The sequence below is a fragment of the Mesoplodon densirostris genome, chromosome 6 (assembly GCF_025265405.1).
Source record: "Mesoplodon densirostris isolate mMesDen1 chromosome 6, mMesDen1 primary haplotype, whole genome shotgun sequence".
Taxonomy (NCBI): domain Eukaryota; kingdom Metazoa; phylum Chordata; class Mammalia; order Artiodactyla; family Ziphiidae; genus Mesoplodon; species Mesoplodon densirostris.
In genome coordinates, this window is record NC_082666.1 from 46441307 (window position 1) to 46462568 (window position 21262).

General features: G+C 48.2%; 1 protein-coding gene across 1 annotated transcript in view; it reads left to right on the top strand.

The window, feature by feature from the left end:
* Positions 1–6152: 6152 nt before the first annotated feature.
* Positions 6153–21262, top strand: part of B4GALT1 (beta-1,4-galactosyltransferase 1) — a 46570-nt gene continuing 31460 nt past the window's right edge. Inside the window, exon 1 of the mRNA XM_060101838.1 lies at positions 6153–6743. Within this exon, the coding sequence (XP_059957821.1) occupies positions 6320–6743 (424 nt within the window). The 5' untranslated portion in view covers positions 6153–6319. The remainder of the gene's footprint in view (positions 6744–21262) is intronic.

The window sequence follows — 21262 nt, forward strand, 5'->3', positions numbered from 1 at the left end:
AATGAAGACTAGCCCCTGCTCCCCGCAACAAGAGAAAGCCCGCATGCAGCAACGAAGACCCAATGCAGAAAAAAATAAAATAAAAATAAAGACCATCAAGTGAAAGAGGATTCAGTTTACTCTCTGTGGCTCCATGGAACATAGCTTGCATCACTGCTACTAGCGAGTTTCAGCTTAATATGAGAAGGGTTTAGTTGTTGGGTCCGTGATATCCACAACAGAGCAGGCTGCCTCATAATATAGTGAGTTCACTGTCGCTGGAGGTGTGCACACAAAACTGGATGAACTCTCAGAGAGTATATTGTGTTGGGGGATCCTACTGTGTGTGGGTAAAGGAAGAGTTGGTGTCCTTCCAACTTCTCTCCAATGCTTAAATCTGATCTAGTCCATAGGACAGGTTGGGAAGGGCAGGAAACTGGAGGTGGGGCGACCAGAGGAATTGCAGATTGTGAGTTATTAAAAAAAAAAAAAGGAATGGAAGATTGCATTATTCTGAATTCTTCACTACTCCCTGTACCCAATCCCTTTGCCATGTGACTTTGAAGTCCCTCCCACTAGAGACAGAATACACTTTCTTGTCCTGCTAATGTTGGGTTGGCCAAGTGATTTGCTTTGGCTCACGGAGCATGAGTAGAAGTGACCACTCCAAGTATAATCTCTAAGAGGCATTGGATTTTTTTGCTCACCCATCTTGTGCTTTTGCCATTACCATGTGAAAAACATGCCCTTGGTAGGTATCACAGAAGAGAGACACATGGAGTAGACTCATCTAGCCAACTTACAGACCTACAGCCTTAAGCAGAGCTGCCCCAGCTAACACATGGACACATGAGAGAGAAATAAATGCTTTATTGTTGTATAGCACTTAGATTTGGTGGTTATTTGCTATGTAGCATCATTATGGCAATAAGACAGATCGGATATTCCAACAGACTTTCAGATACAGTATTGAAGGCAGTTCTCAGGCTTCTGCTGGCCTTTCTAGGATCTGAGGAAGTAGCACTTGAGGGAAGGAACTCATCCCAACAGATTGTGGGTATATCCTGACCTGGGTGTAGATGTTGCTGGGAATGGATGGCCAAGGTCACTTTGTGGGGCACAGACCCAGTGCTGGAGGCACTTTGCGGGTTTGGGGTAAAGAGTGAGAGGAGGAAGCCAACCTCACTTCAGGTCATGGTAAGAAGTCCAGCTGGACACTCAAAAGAAAGTGTGGATGGGAGTACCATCCTGAGAAACAGTTTGTGTTGTGATGGATTAAAGATGACCACAAATTCTTTACCACATCTCTCATCAAGAGGTGAAGTCTGGGCTTCCCTGGTGGCACAGTGGTTGAGAGTCCGCCTGCCGATGCAGGGAACACAGGTTTGTGCCCCGGTCCGGGAGGATCCCACGTGCCACGGAGTGGCTGGGCCCGTAAGCCATGGCCGCTGAGCCTGCGCGTCCGGAGCCTGTGCTCCGCAATGGGAGAGGCCACAGCGGTGAGAGGCCCGCGTACCGCAAAAAAAAAAAAAAAAAAAAAAAAAAAAGAGGTGAAGTCTATTTCCCCTCCTCTTGAATCTGGGCTGGCTCTATGACTTGTTCTGCCCGATAGAATGTGGCATATGTGTCACTGAATAACTTCCAAGACTTGACCTTAACAGATCTTCCACTCCCTCCTATGCATTTGGAATATGCCTTCTTAGAGTCTAGCTGCCATGCTGTTAGGAAGCCCAAGCAGTCATGTGGAGAGGCCCACATGGAGGAAAACTGAGATCTTTGGCTAAGGGTTCCAGCTAAACACCCAGACAGCAACCAGCACTAACTTTTAGCCATGTGAATGAGGCCATTTATACCTTCCAGACATTCTATTACCCCAGCCAACACTATATGAAGCAGAAAACCACCTAGTTTTTCTAAGAAACCCCAATCAGGGTTTTTGACTGCAAAAACAGCTTACTCAAAGTAAACTAAAACCTAGAGAAAAGATTAATTATAGGACACTCCCAGTAAAGTTTGGATAAAGTCAAGAATGTGACTGTGACTCTTTACAATCTCATAGATTTTAAGCAGTGCCTTATAGACCTCTCAGCTAGACAGAAGTGCTTCTAAGAATCTTAAGGATTTGTCCCATAGTACCCCGACTCACAGCCTAAAGAAGGGAGGAACTTATCTTAAGATTTGGGGATATAGTTTTTGTCTAATGGAGTGAAACTCAATAAGGTTCATGGGAAATGCACAATATTTTTGTTTGTTTATTTTCTTCCCCTCCAAGAGAATTGTACCAGCATAAGTACCACTAGCTTGGGCTAAAATAGGCAAAGACAGTTCAAAATGAAATGAGGACACTGGGCACTTAGCAAAGCAGCCTGAACAAATTACTCTGCTGCAAACAAGGGAAAGGAGGAATGACCCAGAGGATGGAGCCAAGAGCCCAGAGGGTGAAGAGCCTGGGCTCTTCACGTTCCCTGCTCCTGGGGCAGGGGGAATTGGTGACATTTGCGCTATTGGATCTCAGATTTCCTAAAGACCTAAGGACCGCTATATGCCTCTTATTACCCCTTTTTAAGTGGGAGTTTCTATTATGATTTTCTTGTCTCTGTCTTCCCATTGTATGTTGGATCTGTATGGGAAAAGATAACTTACAGGAAAGTTGCAAGTTTAGTACAAATACTTTTTTGGACTCTTTGAGAGTAAATTTCTGACATGATGCCACATTACCCAAAATCTTACGTGCATATTTCCAACATAACCACAATCATCAAAATAAAGAAATTAACATTATATGTTACTATCATCTTTTTTGTTTGTGTGATGGCCCAACAGGGCAAATACTTTTTTTTTTTTTTTTTTGTGGTACGCAGGCCTCTCACTGTTGTGGCCTCTCCCATTGTGGAGCACAGGCTCCAGATGTGCAGGCTCAGCGGCCATGGCTCACGGGCCTAGCCGCTCTGCGGCACGTGGGATCTTCCCGGACTGGGGCACGAACCCATGTCCCCTGCATCAGCAGGCAGACTCTCAACCACTGCACCACCAGGGAAGCCCTCTCTTTCTTTTTTTAATATGTAACTCTTTTTTTATTCTTTCATTTTTAAATGGCAGTGAATTGCTTTTTTTTCTGTTCCTTTTATAATTTTTTTAATTGGGATATAGTTGTCTTACAATGTTGTGTTAGTTTCTACTGTACAGCGAAGTGGAGTTCCCTGTGCTATACAGCAGGTTCTTATTAGTTATCTGTTTTATACATATTAGTGTATCTGTGTCCATCCCAATCTCCCAATTCATCCCACCCTCCCCTTCCCCCCATTGGTGTCCATACATTTGTTCTCTACATCTGTGTCTCTATTTCTGCCTTGCAAACCGGCTCATCTGTACCATTTTTCTAGATTCCACATTGTTTTTCTCTTTCTGACTTACTTCATTCTGTATGACAGTCTAGGCCTAGACTGTTGGGGCCAGCTTCACTCTCACCAGTTCCCTGGTGAACGACTCTTGAATTTGTGTTCTAACTACAATAATTCTTCCCCTCTCCCCTTCCCACATTATCAAGATGATCATAAGCATTCACTAACAGGTATTTTAACAAATATCTATTCAGTGCCAACTATGTGTCCAGTTCATTTCTAGGAGCTGAGGATATAGTAGTGAACAAGAGAGACAGTTCTTGCACTCGTGCAGCTGATCTTCTAATGAGACAGACAGACAACAAACAATAAATTAAATGTATAATTCTGGGTAGTGATACCTACTCTGAAAAAAATCAAGCAGGTTAAGCAGCTTTGGTTGGGGGACTATTCTACATAGTGTAGTCTGAGAAGACCACCCTCTCTCATAAGGTGACATTTGAGAGATCTGAATGAAGTATGGGGTTAAGTATTTCATTAGTGTTTCAGGCTAAGTGAACAGCAAGTACAAAGGTCCTGAGGTAGGAAGTAACAGGGCAAGTTCAAGGACTAGCAGCAGTTAGGTCAGTGTGGCTGAAGTACGTAGAGCATGGTAGAGGGTGATAGGAGAAGAGGGTGGGGAATGGAGATAGAAACCAGATGAGACAGGGCTTCTACAAATTTGGAGTTTGTTCTCAATAAAATGGCATGAATTGATTTATGCTTACAAAGATCTCCCTAGCTGCTGTTTGGAGAATAGACTGGGGAGGGGGCATGGTGGAGGTAGAAGCAGGGTGACCAAGTAGGAGGCTACCTTATAACCCAGGTCAACATGATGGTGGCTTGGTCCAGGACAGTTACAGCAGAGTTAGCAAGTGGTTAATTCTGATAATTTGAAGGTAGCACTGACAAGACTTGCTGAGGGATTGGAAATGGCATTTAAGAATAAGAAAAGCACATTGAGGACACCTTTTAGGTTCGGGGCTTGGGGGAAATGGATGAACAACAGTGCCATTCTCTGAGGTAAGTAAGAATGGGAGTGGAGTGTAGGGAGTAGGTGCTGAGTTTGAGATGCCAGTAAGAGAGGCAGTGGAATATGAGTTGGTTGGTCAGGGCTGGAGATGGAAAATTTTGCAGTCATCAGCATACAGGTATTACTGAATATAAATCACACTCTTTTCTGTGTAGACAGAAAAGAGCACCATGGACTATGGCCTGGGGCCTTCAACAACCAGGGAAGAGAGAAGCCCAGAAAAGAGACAGAGGAGTGGCCAGTGAAATGAGGAAGATCAGAAAAGCCTGATGTCCAGGAAGCCAAGTGAAGAAAGTAGATTCTGTGTGATCACAACCACATGTCAACTCCTGAACCTCAGTTTTCTCATCCGTGAAATGGTGAGAGTAACAACTGCCCACTTCATGGTGTTGTTAGGATTGAGGCAATGTATGTAAAGCAGTTACACTTGTAGAGTCTGACTGGTATATAGGAAACTCTCAGTCTGTGGTAGCATTGTTATTTCCTCCACTTCAGAGTAGGCTGCCACAGCCCTCAGCTTCCCCGTCCACATAAGTGACAGCACCTCCATGAGTCCTTCTCAGAAATGAGGTGTCCCTGCTCACTCAGGCAACCAGGTGGGCCTGATGAGTGGCCTCTGGGTCAAATTTGAACCAAGCGACTTCAGTGCCTAAACCTCTCACCCACACAACTTCCAGCCCTTACTTGCAAATCAACAAGTGGTAAATAAAGGTTTTAGAGCCAGAATTCTGCCTCTGCCTCTCACCACCTGTGGGATCCTAAGCAAGCTTCTTAACCTTCCTGAGCCTTGAATTCTATCTGTAAAATGGGAACAATTCCTACTTCATGACATTGTGTCCAGGCCCGCGCAGACTGTAAATAAAGCTGGCTGATCTCCTGCATGGCGGCGTGGGAGTCACTGGGGCTCTTTGACACCCTCCCACGCAGTGCATGTTGTGGGATGCGCTAGAAGAAGCACCCACGCATCCCCAAAACCTAGCTGGGCGGGTCTCTGGGATTCCCTAACCTGGGCTGTAGGACAGTGAGCTCAGAGAGGTGGAGACTCGTCCACTTTTCCGCAGGGCGCCCGATGAGCCGCGCCTAGTTGCTGGGCCCCCACCTCGGTAGAGGGGCCTAGCTCGGCCAAGGGAGGGGGGTTCCGAACATCCCAGAGACTCCCTCTTCCGCTGTCCTACGTCCTAATGGGCGTCGAAGCCGTTTCCTGGGCAACCCTTCTCCGCCCCTCTTCCTGACCCTCCTCCCAGGTCTACCGAGGTCCACCGTCAGGAAAGCCGCCGCGGCCCCCGACCCCTCAAGACCACGACCAGTCTGCTCTGTTCTCCACCCTCCTCTCTGACGCCGCGCTGCAGGCCCAGGCGCATAACCCAGCCCTTCAGCACCGAGGGAAGTGGCGGCTCCTCTCGGGGGCAGCTCGGAGGAAGAGGAGGAGGAGGAGGAAGCGCGGCTTAGTAGGGACCGAAGCCCCACGGGATAGGCTGCGGAGGAAGGCAGCGTGAGGGCCCAACAGCTCAGCTCCAAAGCTGCGGGCTGCCGACTGCCGCCCCGAACGGCTCCGCCCCTGCGGCCCACCCTCCACAGGCCCCGCCCCGCAGCTCGGCCCCGCCCCAGACGGCCCCGCTCCCAGCTCCTGTCCCCAAAACGCGGCTCCTACCGGCTGCCCTGCTCCCGCCCCGCTGGCGGCCTCGGCCTCGGCCCCGGCCCCGCCCCCGCCCCCGTCCGCGCCTGCCCTTCGTCCGCACTTTGCTTGCTGGGCTGCTGAGTCGGCCAGAGTCTGAGTTCCGCCGCCCGCCCGCCGGCGCCGCTCCCTCGCCTCCTCCCCCGATCCCTCCCCCAGTCGCAGCCGTCTGGCAGTGTCTGGCAGGCGGCCCGCGGGCGGGCCGCCCTCCCCGCGGTAGCCCACCCCCCCTCTTAAAGCGGCGGCGGGAAGATGAGGTTTCGGGAGCCGCTCCTGGGCGGCAGCGCCGCGATGCCGGGCGCGTCCCTGCAACGGGCCTGCCGCCTGCTTGTGGCTGTCTGCGCGCTGCATCTTGGCGTCACCCTCGTCTACTACCTGGTCGGCCGCGACCTGAGCCGCCTGCCTCAGCTGGTCGGAGTCCCCACGCCGCTGCAGGGCAGCTCTAACGGCGCTGCCGCCATCGGGCAGCCCTCTGGGGAGCTCCGGCCCCGAGGGGCCGCACCGCCGCCGCCTTTGCGCACCTCTTCCAAGCCGCGCTTGGGTGGCGCCTCCAACCCCGACGCGGACTCTCGCCCCGGCCCCGGCCCCGGCCCCGGGAGCAACTTGACTTCGGCCCCAGTGCCCCCCGCCACAGCACTGTCGCTGCCCGCATGCCCTGAGGAGTCCCCGCTGCTCGGTAAGGTACCACGCACGTTCGCCCATGCCCTCTTCCTCGACAGCCAGTCAGTCTCCCTATTCCGGATCAGAGCCCCTAATCCCAAACAGGTTCCGGGCTGGATGGGGTGAGAGGTTGGGAGGTGAGTCCCTTCGGATTCATGCTGGAGGCTGGGTCGGGGACAGTTTAAGTAAGCCGTAGCCACCGCCACCCACCCACCCCCGATCCCAGAACCGGAGAAGGCCTTGGGGACTTCCCTGCTCTGGCCCAAGCCTCAAGAAGTTTTGGGAGTTTGAGTCTGCTTAGAACTCGGAGCAGCCTTCACTCTGCTAACTCTGGTAGGGACTACGAGGCAGCTCAGAGTAACGCGCTCTCTCTAGTTTGGAACGCTGATGATGAGGCCTCCAGGAGGGAAGGGAGCAGACCTCCCAGGTCACATCTCCTGTCTTCACATAGAACCACTGTCTCCTGAGTGTGGGTTAACCCTTTTCCTAAGCTTTTGGGCAAGTGACTTGTCCCTAAATCTCTGTTTTTTCATCTATTAAATGGGAATAATAAGTGGTACCTGTTTGAGGGGGGTGTTTTGGAAGATTAGACCAAACAGTGTAAACAAGCATTTACAAGAATGAGGGTAAGCCCTCAGTAAATTGTCACTATTGTGTTCAGTTCCTCCTCTGCCTAGATCCCTGCCCTGGGGCCCTCCTACCCTGCTTCCTGCCCTTGTAGCTTCCCAAGAGCAGGGCCCTCCCAGGGGCCGAGGGTATTTGTACCAGTATAATGTGTGTACCCTGGGGGCTGGAGGGCTAAAATATAATCAGTTATCACCAAGTTGTCCCTTCCTGGTAGCAGCAACCTGGAGTCTCAGGTATCTTGCCCAGATGATCTGAACCAGGACTCCAGCCTCTGTTTCAGCACAAGCAGAGAGCTTGGGTCGGTGGGTTTGCATTCCTTAGGTCACGAGGAGGCTGAGCCCATGCCCACCGGGACCTCCCCTTGACCTGTAATCCACAGGCAGTCAGGCCCAAGGCAGCCACAGGTTGTTCCCAAGATTACCAGACAGGTGGCTGCTTAGTTTCAATGCCAGGGTGTAGAGAATGTCGTTCTGAGTGAGGGGCCCTGGCAGGAGGGCAGGCATCCTGCCAGTAGGAACTCTGTCACTTTTTCACAGAGCCCAGACAGAGCAGGCCTCCTACACACTCTTGCTCAATTTCTCCAATAATTACTTCAATATTTTCATATCAAGTTTGGGAGGATGCTCCTGGAATTGGTCAGACATGAATTGTGGTAATAAAGGGGACTTTTTTTGTTTTTTTTTTAAGCAGAAACTTGAATTCTTTTGGACTTGATGGTTAGTCTGGGAAGCAGACTGGTCCTATAAAATGAAATGGAATCTTTGCCATGCTGCTAAGTGTCTGACCTCAGGCATGTTACAGAGTTCCTCAGAGTCTCTTTCTCTTGTGTAAAATGGGGTTGTCCATGCTTAACTCACAGAGTTATTTTCAGGACTAAATGAGATTGTGTATGTTAAGTACATGGCAAATAGGACCTGGGACTTGAAGTTTCATTTTCTCAGACCCTGGAGATGGCTGTGAACGGCAGAGAAGGAGGAAGAGGGTTGGTGACTTCTCAGACCCCAGAGAGGCCAGATTTTGATCTTTTGTTTTTAATTGTTGCCTGGATATTATGTAGAAGGAAAGAGAAATTAATTAGCAAATTAAAGGAAAGTACCCCAAAGTTCATTAGATTGGTGTTTGAGGTGTAGGATCTTCTCAATGAATCATGAGAGGCAGTGGTGACCCACCTTGGTGTTGCCCAGTGACTGGGTGACGGGTTATTGCTGTTTCTGCGTTGACTCTGAACTGGCGGCGTCAACAGACTTCCTGAGAGATACAGTTTTGGAGGGCGAGGGGAGAGGCCCTGGGCTTTCTGTAGCTTGTCCGCCTTTGTGCGACATGCATGGGACCATGACGTTTCGGCTGCTGCGGAGGTAGCCCCGGAAGGTGAGGGTGGAGTGTTTTTCTTCACTTTTATTGAGCCCTTGGGTTTGAGGGTTGGGTGCTCTCTAAGTGGAGGCTCCTGGTTAGAAGAGAGCCTTGAGAAAGCTGAAAGTCTCCCGGGGAGTGTGTGGGCTGGGGGAGTCAAGCCCATCTGTTCAGCTGGGCAGGTGTCAGCCAAAGCCATTGCATGGTGGTTTTGAGGTTGGTGGGAGAAAGCATCCGTGGGGTTTAAAGCTGTGGCCTTTTCACTACTTGCAGTTCCTTTCCACAACTGGGCTCTACTTTCTGATGTCCAAGGGTCTATGCCAGATGCTGTGATCCCTCCGGGCTGGTAGGTGATGGGTAACGGGCATGCCCTTCCCTGCAGGAGCCAGGCACCAGACTGGGCTGCTGACGGGTCACTGTTGGATCTGTCCTGGGTTGTTAGAGCCTCAGGATAGACTTCAGATAGACTTGGGTTTGAATCCTGCCTGTGTCTACACTGTGCATTAGGGCAGGTTGCAGTGTTTGGAGCCGTAGTAGGCTCTGCCCCGGGACACCTGCTGGGTTGATGTGAGACTTTCAGGAGTGAGGGCTGCAGGGGAAAGGTGGGTCTTTCCTGAGGATTCCTGCAAGTTCCCCAGGGAGTTTTCCTGGGGAGTCCAGGTCTGTAGGCGCTGTCATCTTGGCCCTTGGGCTGTGCAGCATTTCACTGACCATGGCAGTGAGGCTCCCTTTTCTGGCAGCCTGGGTGTTTGCCTGAGATGTAGTCACCCTGGGAGGAGCAGCGGCCTTGCGTTGAGTTACTTTTCCCGGAATGAATGTTTATCTCTGCTTAGATTTGGCGGCAGCTCCACGTGACTTGACTAGCACTGGCGCTGCCCGCCCAGAGAGGGGCTGGCTGGGGGCGGGGCGGGGGCAGTACCTCAGGTAGGACTGGTTAGGGGAGGCTGGGCTGACCTGGACAGTTGGTACAGTGTATGCGTGCGAGGAGGGCGGTGATGAGTATAAGACTGCCTAAACCCGAGGCCCCTCTTGCTCAGCTATGCTTTGAAGAGAGCCTCTTCCTTTGTTCAGAAAAGGACTCTGACCTAGAGGTGGGCACCAGAGAGTCATGGGCACCAGGGCCAGCAAACAGCCACAGGTAGCCAGGGCCCTGGGAGAGCACTTATCCGTGAGCCGTTTTCCCCAGGTTTCATGGGGGAGCCTCTGCCGTGGTTTGTACCCTTGGCAAGACAGAGCACTTGCTGGGTGTCTGCCGGGCTCTCGGCTGTCAGGTGTTTCTCCACCAGCACACTGTTCTCGCTTCTCCCCCTTCCCCCATATGCACACATGTGGACACAAGCACGCTGCCTGGGACATAGTGTACTTTGAGGACATCTGTCTTGGCCTCAGCTCTGGAAAGGGCTCTCTCTCTCTTCTTTGGGATGAGTCCTAGAGCCTCATCACCTTCTGGCTTGTGGTGGAGCCTCATCCTGGGAGTTGGGGAGGCACCAGGAGCCTCCCCTGTGTCCAGATCTTTAAACTTTGGAAGGTTAGGTAACTAGTGTTTTAAACCAGTTTTGTCCTGTTGCTTTTCCTGGGGAAAATAATTTCTTGACCTACACACAGACATGCCTTCTTGTCTAACAGTCTGAGGTAGAGAAATACCCTCCATGACTATTTGGCTCACTTTTTTCCACTCAGCCTGATGGTCGCAGAAGTGTCTCCTGCCTGTTGTAATTCGTCCCAGACTCTGAGCAAGCACGGGGGCCTCCACCTGATGAACCAGGTGCAAGTTCCTTGGGTAACAGGTTGCAAGAGCCACGTGTGAGATTGGACTCAAACTGCAGCATCTTGGAACCACAGCATCCCAAGATGGGTCTCTGCAGTTCCCTGGCCCCCATCCCACATTGTGTTAGAGGGGAAGGGTCTTGCCTCAGGCCATACAGCCAGGCAGTAGCCAGCTGGGGCTGGAAAAACCAGGTCTTCTGCTTCCCAGTCTAATGCTTTTCCTTAAAGTTATTGCCCAGTAGACACTTAGTGCAGAGGCTCAGGGCGGCCTAATGTGGCACTGAGTTTGGGAAGATCCCTGCTAGGTGTGTCTGTGGGTCCATCTGAGAGGTCTGATGAGGTGACAACTTTCCTGGATTCAACAATATGCCTGTCCTAGGCTGGGCGCTAGAGCTACAGAGAGGGAGATGACAAAATGCCTTCTCTTTTGGAACTCACAATTTAGGCAGAGGAGGCATAATTAAACCATGCCGATGTCATTTAGGGAAGCCAGAGTGTGTGCGTGTATGTTTAGTCTCTGCCTCCCTAGCCATCCCCTTTCCTTCCTTTCTTCCTTCTTTCTTTCCCTTATTCAGAAACCCAGAGTTGGTATTAAAGTTCTCCAGTCCCGGTTTTATCTGATTGTGTGAAAATGTTCCTCTAATTTCTGCAGCCGTGCATTAGCTCTGTGGGTAATCTTTAACTTGCTGCTTTATAATGACTATAATGATACATCAGCAGCCATATGGTTGGGTATTACGGTCTTTGGATAGCAGCAGAGTAGGGGTTTCCAGGCTGGGGCTAGACTAATTTATGGTTTGGGAAAGACGGGACAGTTAATGGCCAGGTAGTCCCAGCCCTTCCGTGGATTCCACCCTGGGGACCTTCCAGACTTTGGGGGCAGGGCCAGGAGGCTCATACCCTTCGGGCTCAGCTGGGCTCTGGATGCGTGTGAAAGGGGCCCAGGCATCCTGTGGCCAAGCCAAACCTGGTGATTTCTTCACTAACTGTTTACCCAGTGCCTCCTATGCCTTATTCCCTTCTCAGTGTTCCTTGCCTGTACTTGATAAGAAGCAGAGACTGAAATTCTGCTTGAATCCATGTCCACCTGGAAATTCCAGTTATTCTTATCTGGTTAAGCAGCAGTCCAGTTGTTTTAGGACAGATAGTCCTCCCTCGCAGCTAACTCCCTTGAGGGCCTCCGCTGTGGCCCTTTTACCTTTGCCTCTGGTACTACCCATGTGGCCCAGGTGATGAGGTCACTGTAAGCCAGACCCTGACTCCTGGGGAGTTCACAAAGCATGAGATTGGATTCGGTGATCTCCACAGGGTCCCTCCTGTCCCTTAACTTGGCGAGGGATCCTGAGAGCCAGACTGTGGCTGTGATTGCAAAAGCCTCAGTTGTGAGGCCCTCTGTGTTTACCTGGGCCTACGCAGGTCGCCGGCTTGGGGGAGAGATCTTGGATCCTTTTCTAAAGGTCAGAGACCTCCGGGTTGGAAGGTTGTGGTGGCTTGGGGGGTAGGGGACAGGGTCTGGTGGGGAGCTGGTTCTGGGAGAACGTGGCCTAAGGGGATTCGTCCTTAGGAGGCAGAAGGGCTGAGTCACACTCTCAGTGTTTCAGGTTCTACTTTCCAGCCTGGCTCAGCCCGTCCCTTCCTTGCACAAATGAAGGCCAGGGGCTGTATTATTGGCTGTTGCTGAATTCTTTGGCAGTGATTTTAGTGTCTGGTCTGGGTGTGTAATGTAGCTGCTTCTCTTTCCCCCTGCCGCCTCTCCAAGCCCCTCACAAAGCCCTGAGAGAGAGGAGGAGGATTTGTCTCCCTGGGATGCCGGAGGCCAGGGTTGTGGGTCTTTGCTTTTGCCTGTTTTTTTGAGGAGCGGGTAATCTCTTCCTCCTTTTTGTAAAAAGTGATGCAGGCTCATTGAAAACCATTTGAGAAGTTAAAAGAGGTTGAAAAGCACATCTATATTCCTATCACCTAGAGGACGCATGTTGGCAAATTTCCTGCTAGTCTTTTTTCTTGAACATGTTTCAGAATTTAGTTGATATCTTTATAGATGGATAGATAGATTGGTATAGATAGATATAGATATAGATAGCCTGGTGTCCAGGATTTTTCCCTTAAGATTCTGTCACAGGCTTGGTCCTACACCTTTAAAAACAACAAAGGGTATAACTTTTATTATTCAACTGTTGCCAAACACATACAGTTTTTGTTTTTTTCTTAGTGGTCCAGTGAGGCTCATGCCTAAAGCTTTAGGTACTTTTTGGATTGTTTCCATAGTAGAGTTTTTTAAAAAGGAAGAAAAGGGATGAATGCTTTTTGAGAAGGGCTTGGTTTTTAAACCAGTCTTACTAAAGGATAGACTCATTGAAAATTTCAGGTTTGCTTAGTGGTGGCAGATGCACATTATTGCTGAATAAAAGATGTGTCTAGAATTCTGATTAAAAACTAGGTACAGGAAGCGCTTGGGGCAGGGGCAGAGGGCCAGGCTGCAGGATGGACCGTGCAGCGGGGGTGATGCCCCAGGAGTCAGCTTCCTCAGGAATTGCTCCATTTGTCTCCTTAGCAGCCAAGTCCCTGGGCCGGGCTTACGTGCACCGTGGCCCTGGGGCCATGGTGCTGGGTGAGCACCAGTGCTCACCCAGTGCTGGTGACGTGACTGAGATGTGACCGTGTCCACAGGAGGTGTGGGAACAAGCTAGCAAACCAGGTTCTGAAACATACAGCACAGTTCTCCTACCTCCAGAGGGTCTGGAGATCTGGAGAAGGGCCAGGAGGTGAGAACCTGTAGGTTTCTGGGAATTCCTTTCAGGAGAAGCCTCAGCAGACCAGCACTCAGGCTCTTCACAAGGCGCCTATTTTGAAGTTATGCCACTTTGAATGTCCTCACTGGAGCTAAATTCTCCTCTTCTGAGGGGCACTTTGGATTTGGGACTCTGCCGAGGTTCACTGGCCCAGAGCCCGTGGGTCAAGGGGGAGGCTGCACTGCGGGAAGGGGCAGGGTATGTCAGACCAGCGTGACCAGTAGGGTGTGAGGTCAGGCTCCTTCCTGCCTCACCACGTGGGTCTCCAGGTCCTGGGGAGGGGCCCTGGCAGGGGTTTCAGTAACTACCTGGCCTCATGACAGGTTGCATTCTGAAAATGCCTTTAAACATTTCTTTAAAAGTTTCTTCCTGTTTTGCATAATGTCCTTTTGCCTTTGACGTTCCTGAAACTGAACTGCAGGGCTGTCGTTGTGTTTCAGGACACCACCAGCTTGAAAAAACAGGAAAGGACTCCCAGTTAGGGTGGACCTAGGGAAACTGGTACTTGCAATACAGGAGCTCAGACACTCGGTGTGGAGGTGTTAGGTAGCTCCTGTCATTCAGATGATCGCTTCAGGCAGCCTGGGCAGGGTCCCCCCGTGACTGAGAACGGGTAGACTTGAATCTTCCCTCCAAAGTCAGAAGGGCACCCGCCCCCGAGGAAGAGGATGAATGGGGACTCATTTGCTCATTCAACAAACTTTTCTTGGTAACTACACTCTATGAAGCATAGGAGACAGACATGAGCAAGGGCTGGCCCCCACTCTCGGGGAGGCCCTCAGCGGTGGACAGATCCTGGCAAAGAGAGGACGAAGCGTGGGTGTTCCCAGGGCACTAAGGAGGTACAGGGAGCTGGATGGGTGGTCTGGGCCAGGGCCAGAGGCAAAATGAAGGGCCTTTCTTCCAAGCACTGATTTTTAGCATCCCTGTCTCTCAGCATGTTTGAACAGTCTCCCTGGTTGGGAGGGGCAGGGGTCTACTGCCTGTCATTTCCTCTAGTTGCTGTTACATGGGGAGACTGCCATAACCGAAGTCCCAGCTGTTGCATGCAGTTGCCGGCAGGGCAGGAGAGGACAGGAAGTAGAGGCGGTGTGAAGGAAAGATGATAAAAGAGAGAGAAGATGGTGTAGCTGGGACCGTGCTGGACGAGGGAAGGCCGAGGATAGCTAGACTGAGGGACCAAAGGGAGGAAGGAGAAGGGAAGAGATCAGAGGAGGTGCTTGTGGTCTGCGGAGCATGGGGGCGAGCCTCGAGGGCCTCTGGAGCGAGGATTCTGAATTCTGGTTCTAGCTCATTATATCATTTCGGGCAAACCCCGACTGCCTTGGTCCCTTCTCCCCTCTCTGAAGTTTGAGTCATGCTCAACCTGTTGGTCTTTAGTGCCCTTCCTCTTGTTCCTCCTGGAGTCTAGGCTGGGGTGGAGGCAAATCCTAGTCATATCTGCAACGTGAAAGCTCTCTGAGAGTTCCTGTGAGGCTCATTACCCACTACCCATTTCAGGGGTCTTGTGGTGAGGCTTCTGCTGAAGATTTTGTCATCTCTGTTTAAGTAGGCATAAAGATTTTTAGGTGGGTGACCTTTGAAATGGCGTGGGTAGTGTTCCTTTCTGTCATGCTGACTAGCTGTGTGATTTGGGAAAGTTGTTATCCTCCCCGTGCCTCACTGCTCTCACCTGTAAAATGCAGATAATAAAAGTACCTCATAGATGTTGTGAAGTTAATAGGGACAAGAGGGCCTGAAACAGTGCCTAACACAGAATAAGCTCCAAATATATGTTGTCTTTTATTGGTAGTACTAATAGTTCTTATTTGTGAAGATTTTGGCATTTGCTTTGTAGGATTTCTTCTTCTTCTTCCGTTTTCGATTGAAAATGCAATGTCACCACATTAAATGTTTAAAAATGTATCATTTTACTCCCTACCATTGTACAAAACATGCATCTATCACGGTAACAAAACTTGCCATTACTTTCCAAATGCATACATGTTTTACACTGTTGCAACCATAGTGTGAACTATTTTGCCTTCTGCTATATTTGTTCGACATTATCTTATAAACTGTTATGTTGCTTATAATTATCAGAATTATCTTTAGTAGCTGCTGTCTAAAATCCTTATGGCTATTCCCTTAGCGTTCAACATCACGTTTCACCATCACAGATCATCTTGAACATCTTTGCTGCATGTAGCTCCTTGCTTCAGTTGAATTGTTTCCTGGGGATAAATTCCTAGAGGGGAATTTCCAGGCCAGAGGATATGGTCATCTTTAGGACACTGGTTCACACTGCCACTTTGCTTTCCTGGAGGGCTGGAATAATCCACAGGCCCTAAATTGTAAATTCCAGGGCCAGGGATATAGGCTTTTAAAGAGTGTGGTTTCCAAGAGAGAGTCAGATTTATCTGGAGTCTCACCCTTATACTCTCAGCTCTCTGTGTGTGAGTGTGTGTGAAGTTCCCTGTGTAGGACACTGCACCTGCTCTGGACATGAGGCTTTTCCTACAAGCCATTGCTTCTGGGCAGTTCCTGCTGAGGTTACTGGGTATCCACAAAGGAGCCTTAGTGGTGGCTCTTTCTACACTTCACACACCTTTGCCCAAAATGTTGATTTACACAGCATAAGGACCTTTCCTTCTTCCTTTATTTGTGGAGTCAAACCTGTAGATTGTGGACAGATCCTAGCTTTAAAAGCCTGGCTTTAAAATGTTGTTGATCTAAAACTTTGCAGGTTGGTTGCTGGAAACACTGCATGCAGAACCCATGTTTGACTCTAATGGGTTAGCCTGGGCACCTGACCATTTACCCCATGTGGACGAACTCTGGTTTATGGGACAGCCCTGGTTTATGGGATCCAGACATGGGGCCCAAATGAAGAAAGGCCTTTAAATTATATTGGGTATAAGTAAGTTGATCAGTAGTAGCCCAAGGTCTGCAAACATGAATTGCCGTTTCTGTCCCTGTAGCCACCTCCCGTGCACATGCCTCTTTTGTAGACAAACAGGAGCCTGCTACTTGCATAAATGTAGGAATGGCTTTAGAGCTAGTGATTTCAGTGACCAAAGGTTTACAGACTCAGTAGATGGAGTGCATTCAACCTGTGACAGCTGCTCCATTCATCTTGTAGCCCCTCCATGTGTCCTGTCTTCTGCTGCATTCCTCAGCAATCAGCTGTGACTTAACAGGGTACTCTCAGGGGTCCATTTGGAACTGGGCCAGAGCTGCTGTCAAGCATCTTGTTCCTGGGGGACCCAGGGCAAGAATTCCTTCCTGTGTAAAGTGGAGAGATAATTCCTACCTCAGAGGTTTGATAAGAGGATTGGATGAGATGAGGTACTTGGTAATGGCAGTACTTTGTCTTTTGATCAATGCATCCCCTTGGGCAGCAAAGGCATACATTCAACACTGCAGTAGACTGCAGGGTAGAAGTTTTTTCAAATGGAGTTTTTTCCCGCTGCCCTGGGGCAGTGAAGAGGAGGAGGAAGAGGTCTGAGACTGTAACCACAGTTTAGGGACAGGGTTTAGCCTGGAGCCATAGTTTGGTAGAGATATTGGCCTGGCTGATCTGAACAGACCCCAGGCCACAAGGAGAAGCCTCCATCTTGTTGAATCCACAACACTGGGAACTTGGAGTGCAGGTTGCCGTGTCTTAGGCATGCCAGGATTCTGTGGTCGTCCAGAGCCTTCCCTTCTCCAGATGGCCATTGTTCGTCAGTGTCCTGGGGAGAGGCCATCATAGATTATATGTAGCTGAGTGGTCGGAGAGAGGAGCTGGAGGGAGCATTGGATATTTGGTGGAGTCTCAGGGGGTAAGAAAAGGGCTGTGTTAAAAAAAAAAAATGAGGGCTGGACATAGGTGGGCTTAGGCTGGTCTGCCCAGTGGCCTATACCACTGTGTTGTTAGAAAACCTAAGACACAGGCCTGTAGATCACCTGTCTTTACTCTACCCAGGGGCTGGTGATGGAAGCCAGGATGCCAAGCCCTGAAGTTCAGTTTTGACACCAACCTACTGAGTGATCTGAAAGAAGTCATGTTCTCTCACTGGGCCTCACTTTGCGCATCTATAAAACGAGATGAGGGGGTTGGCCTGGATATTCTCCAGAGTCTCTTCCTGCCTGGGAATTCTGATGTAGCCTTGTACTCCTGCCTAATACAGCTTAATGTCTTGGCCGCAGGTGGGCCAGCCGTGTAGAGCTGGGTGACTGTCAGTGGACCCTGAGCCAGGATTGAGTCAGTTACTGGACAAATCCACACCCAGCTGACCCTTCCAGCAATTCCAGTTTTTAGGCCCCAAGTCACAAGTAAATTGGTCAGCTTGAAAACCCAATCAGTGGGAGCTGCTGTGAATCTTGGGTTCTAGGCTCCAGCAATAACCACATCAACCACTCCCACAACAGGTAATGCTTACTCAGCACTTACTGACATGCCAAGTGTGGGAAAAGTACTACATATGCATTATTTTCAGTAACTCTCACAGCAGCTCTTTTTCTTGCCTAACTGACCTGGTTAGACCTTCCAGCACATTGTTGAATAGATGCAGTAAGAGAGGACATCCTTGTCTTGTTTCTGATCTTAGGGGGAAAACAGTCAGTCTTTCACATTCAGTCTTTAAGTGTGATGTTAGCAGTGGGATTTTTGCAGATGCTCTTTATCAGGTGAGGAAGTTCCCTTCTGTTCCTAGTTTGTTGAGTGTTTTTTATCATGAATAGGCGTTGATGTGTTTTGTCAAATGCTTTTCTGTGTCTGTTGAGATGATCATGTGGTTTTTGTCATTTGTCATTCTATTGATATGGTGTTTTTCAGGTACAAATCAAACTTGAATCCCTGGGATAAATCCCACTTGGTTGTGGTGTGTCATCCTTTTTATATGCTGCTTGCTTCAGTTTACTAATATTTTTGTTGAGAATTCTTATTCATAAGAGACATTGATCTATAGGGATTTTTTCCAGCTTTACTGAGGCATAATTGGCAAATAAATATGTAGTTTTCCTTCTCATCCTTCTCATGATGTCTTTGTCTGAATTTGGTATCAAGGTAACACAGCCTCACAGAATAAGTAGGGATGTGTTCCCTCCTCTTCAGTTTTTGGGAGAGTTTGTGAGGGTTGTATTAATTCTTCTTTAAATTTCTGGTAGAATTCACTTGTGAGACCATCTGGGCCTGGGCTTTTATTTGTGGGAAGCTTTTTGATTACTGATTCAATTTCTTTATTTGTTATAGGTCTATTCAGATTTTCTTTTTATTCTTAAGCCAGTTTTGGTAGTTTGTGTCTTCCTAGGAATTTGTCTACTTCATCTAAGTCATCTAATTTGTTGGCATACAGTTATTCATAGTATTCCCTATAATCCTTTTTATTACTCTAAGGTTGTTAGGAATATTTCTGCTTTCATTCCCAACTTTGATAATTTGGTCTTCTCTCTTTTTTTTTTCTTGGTCAGTCTAGCCGAAAGTATGGCATTTTTGTTGATCTTTTCAAAGAACCAACTTTGGGTTCATGGATTTTCTCTATTATTTTTCTGTTCTCTATTTCATTAATTTCTGCTCTAATCTTTATTATCTTCTTCCTTCTGTTTTGCTTTAGCTTTGGGTGTAGTTTGCTTTTCTTTTTCTTAAAACCCTTTTTAAGGTGGAAGGTTAGGTTATTGATTTGGGATCTAAAGATCACGTACTTTTAACATTTTAATACATACTGTCAAATTGCCCTCCAATTTAGCCTCATCAGCAGTGTATGAGAGGTGCCTGTTTCCCACACAGGATGTTATCAGTCTTTTTACATTTGTCAATATGACGGTCAAATGTGGTCTCTTGTTTTAGTTTGTTTCTCTGATTACTGATGGTGTTGAGCAAATTTCATGTGTTAGTTGGCCATTCGTATTTCTTCTGTAAATTACTTGTTAATAGTTTTACCCATTTTTCTATTAGTTTTTGAAATAAGTTTTTAGGAGTTTTTAATATTATGGATATTACTCCTTTATTATATATCATTTGCAAATATGATCTTCATGTGTCATGTGTCTTTTAATTTTACCTCTGGTTTCTTTGATGATACAAAAGTTTTATGTATTTAAGTCTGTCTTTTCCTTTATGACTTCAGGTTGTTTTGCACTTAGGAAGGTCTTCATCATCCCAAGATTGTAAAAATTTTCTTTTGTATTCTTTTCTTTTTTAAAAAAAATTTATTTATTTTTGGCTGCGTTGGGCCTTCGTTTCTGCGCATGGGCTTTCTCTAGTTGCGGTGAGCAGGGGCTACTCTTCGTTGTGGTGTGCAGGCTTCTCATCGCGGTAGCTTCTCTTGTTGTGGAGCACGGGCTCTAAGCGTGCGGGCTTCAGTAGTTGTGGCCCACGGGTTCTAGAGCGCAGGCTCAGTAGTTATGGCGCACGGGCTTAGTTGCTTCGCGGCATGTGGGATCTTCCCGGACCAGGGCTAGAACCCGTGTCCCCTGTGTTGGCAAGCAGATTCCTAACCACTGCGCCACCAGGAAAGCCCTGTATTCTTTTCTAAGCTGGTTCTTTAACATTTTAGTACTTGTCCCTGACAGTAAAAGATGAACAGAATCACTGTTCAACCCTCATATGTTGTAAGAAGCCTTGTATCATACCCACAGGACCCTTTGAGGTCCCGGACTCTTTTTTCAAATATATCACTTATGCTGGTGGCTTAGAATAGAAATGTGAAATTTTAGCTGCTTGTGATTATAGAGTTGTAATAATCTGTAGGCTTTGAAGTTCTAGGGAGTCAGGGGAGAAGGCGGAGTAATATTTATTGAACATCTCTTAGTACGACATAATGCTTATTGAACATCTGTTAGTGCTAAGCTGTGATAGGAATGTATATGTGTTATCTCATTTACCATGTAAAGAGAACACATTATTATCTCCACTTCTTAGAGGAAGAAATTGGAACTGGCTGCACTTAAAGAGGTCTTGATGCCAGAGAGGTATTGCTAGGAGTGCATGGCTGGCTGACTGCCCAGGTGGCCTATAGGGCAGCAGGCTTTCCACAGTCCAAGGTCTGGTTCTAGTGGGAGAGAGAAGGATGTACTTGGAACCAGCATTGCAGATCCAGAAATGCAGGCAGGGCTCCAAAACTGATCAGAGGGTCAGCTGACTCAGTAATAAAACTTATTTACATGCTGGAATGCTAAATCTCTGCACTACTGCAAGATTGTAACTGTCAGGTGGCTTAGAATTCTCTGGCTGCTGGCAGCACTGTAAGGGAAGCCATAGTATAATCAGGCAGCTGCTAAGTCAGAAGTCACAGCAGGGAGGTGAGTTGTACTCTAACGTTGGATGGTGCCAGGCTGTCAGGCTGACGAACGCATCCCCACAGTGTTGCAGAACTCCTTCAGGGACCTTGGTCTGGTCCAGCGGTCAGGGTTCCTTTCTCCCTTGTACAGCCCTGGAAGGACACATCCAGCTCCAGCCTCCATCACTCCCCTATTTATTTCCTTGTGTCCTTTCTTCCTTCTTTTCTTCCTTTCCATCCAGACATCCAACTTTTTATTTCATGCCTATTATCATCAAGGACTCTCTTGCCTTATTTGCTTGTTTTATTTTATCCTCATTCCCACTTCCATTTCCCAACCCCACCATGGGCAGCGATTCTAAAGTGTTTAATGTGTATCTGTTTTTGCTCTTGCTAAATGGGAGCCACTGCTTCATATATATGCAATTGTTAATTTAAATTCAATTTTTTAGATTAACATACAGTAAAATTGGCCCTTTTTTGGTTTATAGTTCTATGAATTTATATATATGTGTGTATATATACATATATATAAAACTACCGCCATGATCCAGATGCAGAATAGTTCTGTCACCCCCCAAAATCCCCCTGTAGTCACATTTTCCTCTCACCCTTCACCCCTGTTAACCACTGATCATTACTGTTGTTTTGTCTTTTTGAGAAGGCCATATAAATGGATCATACAGTATATGTATATATGTATTTTTAACTTATGTAAATGGTATTTTTTATAGCTCATTTTGATTCTATTTTTTTTAACC